The sequence below is a fragment of the Procambarus clarkii genome, chromosome 22 (assembly GCF_040958095.1).
Source record: "Procambarus clarkii isolate CNS0578487 chromosome 22, FALCON_Pclarkii_2.0, whole genome shotgun sequence".
Lineage (NCBI taxonomy): Eukaryota > Metazoa > Arthropoda > Malacostraca > Decapoda > Cambaridae > Procambarus > Procambarus clarkii.
In genome coordinates, this window is record NC_091171.1 from 41,518,254 (window position 1) to 41,523,947 (window position 5,694).

General features: G+C 46.9%; 1 protein-coding gene across 1 annotated transcript in view; it reads right to left on the minus strand.

The window, feature by feature from the left end:
- The window catches only part of LOC123759901 (uncharacterized), a 19,267-nt gene extending 14,329 nt beyond the window's left edge, over window positions 1-4,938 (minus strand). Inside the window, exons 1-2 of the mRNA XM_045745153.2 lie at window positions 4,542-4,938; window positions 3,826-4,168 (exon numbers count right to left, since the gene is read on the minus strand). Coding sequence (XP_045601109.2) covers window positions 3,826-4,168; window positions 4,542-4,645 — 447 coding nt within the window. The 5' untranslated portion in view covers window positions 4,646-4,938. The remainder of the gene's footprint in view (window positions 1-3,825; window positions 4,169-4,541) is intronic.
- Window positions 4,939-5,694: the final 756 nt, after the last annotated feature.

Below are 5,694 nucleotides of genomic sequence, written 5' to 3' on the forward strand. Positions count from 1 at the left end.
AAATATTCTCAGTGTATATACACTGTCAGAACTCAATTTAACTTCAACCGTTTGAACCTCTTCGCTGACACGTCAAGGTCTTTATTGAACCTCTTCGCTTACACGTCAAGGTCTTTATTGAACCTCTTCGCTAACACGTCAAGGTCTTTATTGAACCTCTTCGCTGACACGTCAAGGTCTTTATTGAACTTCTTCGCTGACACGTCAAGGTCTTTATTGAACCTCTTCGCTGACACATCAAGGTCTTTATTGAACCTCTTCGCTGACACGTCAAGGTCTTTATTGAACCTCTTCGCTGACACGTCAAGGTCTTTATTGAACCTCTTCGCTGACACGTCAAGGTCTTTATTGAACTTCTTCGCTGACACGTCAAGGTCTTTATTGAACCTCTTCGCTGACACGTCAAGGTCTTTATTGAACCTCTTCGCTGACACGTCAAGGTCTTTATTGAACTTCTTCGCTGACACGCCAAGGTCTTTATTGAACCTCTTCGCTGACACGTCAAGGTCTTCATTGAACCTCTTCGCTGACACGCCAAATGTCTTTATTGAACCTCTTCGCTAACACGTCAAGGTCTTTATTGAACCTCTTCGCTGACACGTCAAGGTCTTTATTGAACTTCTTCGCTGACACGTCAAGGTCTTTATTGAACCTCTTCGCTGACACATCAAGGTCTTTATTGAACCTCTTCGCTGACACGTCAAGGTCTTTATTGAACCTCTTCGCTGACACGTCAAGGTCTTTATTGAACCTCTTCGCTGACACGTCAAGGTCTTTATTGAACTTCTTCGCTGACACGCCAAGGTCTTTATTGAACCTCTTCGCTGACACGTCAAGGTCTTTATTGAACCTCTTCGCTGACACGTCAAGGTCTTCATTGAAACTCTTCGCTGACACGTCAATGTCTTTATTGAACCTCTTCGCTAGCACGTCAAGGTCTTTATTGAACTTCTTCGCTGACACGTCAAGGTCTTCATTGAAACTCTTCGCTGACACGTCAAGGTCTTCATTGAACCTCTTCGCTGACACGCCAAGGTCTTTATTGAACTTCTTCGCTGACACGTCAAGGTCTTCATTGAAACTCTTCGCTGACACGTCAAGGTCTTCATTGAACCTCTTCGCTGACACGTCAAGGTCTTTATTGAACCTCTTCGCTGGCACGTCAAGGTCTTTATTGAACCTCTTCGCTGACACGCCAAGGTCTTTATTGAACTTCTTCGCTGACACGTCAAGGTCTTTATTGAACCTCTTCGCTGACACGTCAAGGTCTTTATTGAACCTCTTCGCTGACACGTCAAGGTCTTTATTGAACCTCTTCGCTGACACGTCAAGGTCTTTATTGAACCTCTTCGCTGACACGTCAAGGTCTTTATTGAACCTCTTCGCTGGCACGTCAAGGTCTTTATTGAACCTCTTCGCTGACACGCCAAGGTCTTTATTGAACCTCTTCGCTGGCACGTCAAGGTCTTTATTGAACCTCTTCGCTGACACGCCAAGGTCTTTATTGAACTTCTTCGCTGACACGTCAAGGTCTTTATTGAACCTCTTCGCTGACACGCCAAGGTTTTTATTGAACCTCTTCGCTGACACGCCAATGTTTTTATTGAAACTCTTCGCTGACACGCCAAGGTCTTTATTGAACCTCTTCGCTGGCACGTCAAGGTCTTTATTGAACCTCTTCGCTGACACGCCAATGTTTTTATTGAAACTCTTCGCTGACACGCCAAGGTCTTTATTGAACCTCTTCGCTGACACGCCAAGGTTTTTATTGAAACTCTTCGCTGACACGCCAAGGTTTTTATTGAACCTCTTCGCTGACACGCCAATGTTTTTATTGAAACTCTTCGCTGACACGCCAAGGTCTTTATTGAACCTCTTCGCTGACACGCCAAGGTGTTTATTGAAACTCTTCGCTGACACGCCAAGGTCTTTATTGAACCTCTTCGCTGACACGTCAAGGTTTTTATTGAACCTCTTCGCTGACACGCCAAGGTCTTTATTGAACAGTTTCGTTGGGCCCGCCCATTGAACGGGCAGCCCGTCCTCATAAACAAAAGCCAAAGTCCATTCCATCCACCCGCCAAACCCGCTGTTTATGAATGAAAAACTGTTTACACACGACTCACAACTGATTAATTCCGAACACTTCCGGAGGGAGGAAATTACCAGGAGAAAGAGCCAAGCCATCAGACTATATAGCACTTGGAAGGGGTCAGGATAAGGATTTGGGATGGGACGGGGGGAAGGAATGGTGCCCAAACACTTGGACGGTCGGGGATTGAACGCCGACCTGCAATAAGTGTTTCGCCGACGACTTTTGTTCGAACAACAACGCTGTAAATGTACTACAAATACACTGTACAATGCACTGTAAATGTACTACCCACGTACTACAAATACACTGTACAATGCACTGTAAATGTACTACCCACGTACTACAAATACACTGTACAATGCACTGTAAATGTACTACCCACGTACTACAAATACACTGTACAACGCACTGTAAATGTACTACCCACGTACTACAAATACACTGTACAATGCACTGTAAATGTACTACCCACGTACTACAAATACACTGTACAATGCACTGTAAATGTACTACCCACGTACTACAAATACACTGTACAATGCACTGTAAATGTACTACCCACGTACTACAAATACAAATAATCGCCAACAGAACCTAAACACCTAAACTAACCTAACCAATGTCTAAATATTCACAATATGCTAATATATTACAATATTAATTGATATGAGAAAATTCCTATTTTGAATGAGCAGCATTTTTAAAATTGATGAATGCGTGTTTGGGGGTCGACCGCTGGATGGAATGGACGTGGTCTGAGGACGTGGATATTGAACGGTACCGATCACAGTTATACTGATATAATAATGAGATGACAGCAAGGACATCACTGTATGCCTCTGACGTCACAGGTGGACGGTAGACAGTATGAGCTCACAGGAGTAACACTGTTTCTGTGACATTATGAGCTCACAGGAGTAACACTGTTTCTGTGACATTATGAGCTCACAGGAGTAACACTGTTTCTGTGACATTATGAGCTCACAGGAGTAACACTGTTTCTGTGACATTATGAGCTCACAGGAGTAACATTGTGCATGACGTTACTGTAACAGCTGTGGGGGGGGGGGGTACAGTAACAGAGCTGTGCTTGTCGTATTCTGTTTTCTCTGTAAAACAAAATTATAGTAAGTATTGTTTAATGTTTTCAGTAAATAACTACTTTCTATTGGTTTTCCTGTATCACTTTCTAGTGATGTGGACTTAAGGTGTTCAGTTCAGTCTGGCACAAGAATATCTTGTCTATTTTCTCAATTTTTTCTCTTACCTGTTTTTGCTTTAATTAAAAGATAAATGAACCAGGAGAAACATAGAATTTATTTCTCCTGGCTTCTAATTCATATATCTTTTATTTAAATTTAATTTGATATTTAACATTCATATTGTAGAGTTGTTGCATGTGTTTCTACTTGGTTGTAATCTATTAATAATTCACGTGATAAGTGTGTGTTTGTTTGTGTACTCATCTAATTGTACTCACCTAATTGTGTTTGCGGGGGTTGAGCTCTGGCTCATTGGTCCCGCCTCTCAACTGTCAATCAACAGGTGTACAGGTTCCTGAGCCTACTGGGCTCTATCATATCTACACTTGAAACTGTGTATGGAGTCAGCCTCCACTGTGTGTGTGTGTGTGTGTGTGTGTGTGTGTGTGTGTGTGTGTGTGTGTGTGTGTGTGTGTGTGTGTGTGTGTGTGTGTGTGTGTGTGTGTGTGTGTACGTTAGTTGACTGACCTGCTGCGCCTTCTTGAGCTTGACGGCCAGAGTGGTGAAGGTGGTGTGGAGGGTGTAGTAGTAGAAGGCGCCCACCCCGGCCACCTTGTGCACCTGCGCCCCTCCACCTGAACTGACTTTATCGTCCTTCTGGGCGGCCATACCCAGCACCCAGGCCAGGCGGGCGCCCCAGCTGCTGGTTCCCGCCTCACTGGGAAGCCCCTTCCCGGGGCGCGAGCCGCCAGCGTCCTCCTCCTCCAAGCAGGGCGTCCCTGCCCCCCAGCACACCTCGCAGGGGTCCGCCTCTCTGGCTGGGGGCGTGTGGGTGGCGTGGGCGGCCGCGACGCGAGCAACGCGGTACACTCTTATAACAGGAGAGAACTAGAGTCAATCAGGCAGGTGTTGTAGTAATCAGAGCGTAGAGTAACAACTCCTATAACATTATAACACGAGTGCAAATTTTACAACCAATTCTCATAGGCCCAGCTTGTTTTGATATTGAAAATGGAAATAGTAATTTAAAAACTTAAAAAACCCCTTATTAAGGGGGTCATTTACATTTTTGGAAGGCATAGTAGTAGAGATTTACACACACACAAGATACAAGCAGGTCTACCTTGCGGCTCAATGGAGCCGTACTAGTGTGAGCAGGGTGTGTAGTCTGAGGCTATGGTTAATATGGCAGAATGTTAGGGGAATGATCGACCGGTGGAAGGAGAACTTCACCCTGACAGTACCTGAAGACGTGGTAGTCTGGCAGGGTGATGGAGAGGAAGAGCAGCATCCACGAGCATCCAGTCAGAGTCAACAGGAACATTTGAATGGAGGCGTTGCGCCCCATGGCTCCCCCCGTCTGTTCTTCTGCCTCGTCCGTCCGTCTCTCTCTCTCACTCTCTCTCTTTCTCTCTCTGCCTCGCCCGTTTCTCTGTCCTACTTGATTTCAGTCCACCGCAGCCATCGAGTCAGTGCGGGAGGGTGAGAGGACCATGGCGGCCGAGGGCGGGATCCAGGGGCGGCCGAGGGCGGGCTCCAGGAGCGGCTGAGGGCGGGCTCCAGGGGCGGCAGAGGGCGGGCTCCAGGAGCGGCCGAGGGCGGGCTCCAGGGGCGGCCGAGGGCGGGCTCCAGGGGCGGCCGAGGGCGGGCTCCAGGGGCGGCCGAGGGCGGGCTCCAGGAGCGGCCGAGGGCGGGCTCCAGGGGCAGCCGAGGGCGGGCTCCAGGAGCGGCCGAGGGCGGGCTACAGGGGCGGCCGAGGGCGGGCTCCAGGGGCGGCCGAGGGCGGGCTCCAGGAGCGGCCGAGGGCGGGCTCCAGGAGCGGCCAAGGGCGGGCTCCAGGGGCGGCCGAGGGCGGGCTCCAAGGGGCGGCCGAGGGCGGGCTCCAGGGGCGGCCTCACCTGAGGTCTGACCACACATAAACACACATTAAGGGCGCTCGACGCCTCATCTTAGCCAGCTGTCAACGTCCTCCTTAACAAATCAATTGTGATCTATCATAAACAAAAAAATTATTTACCTCCACATCTGGAACTTAAGAGAACAAGTATAAGGACACTGAAGAACATCTTAATAGTATTAGAAGTTCGAAATTAATTATTTGAATTCTTATAGTATTAAAAATTAACATTAGCCATTTTTTTACCAATTTTAATGGTGAGACAAATATATTAGTCTTTTACTGTATTCAATAAATAACCCTAAGTTAATGGTTATCATATTTATTAGAAGTAGTAAAGTTAAAACTCTTCGGAACACTTCCATTCATCACTGGTGGGGATGTGAGGAGGCACGCATGAGTAAGGTCATTCACCTGTTGTATGAAATTGATGAGTATATTAGGTTACTAATACACACATACCAAAATATTAAATTAAGATGGTTACTGGAGTCAAGCAG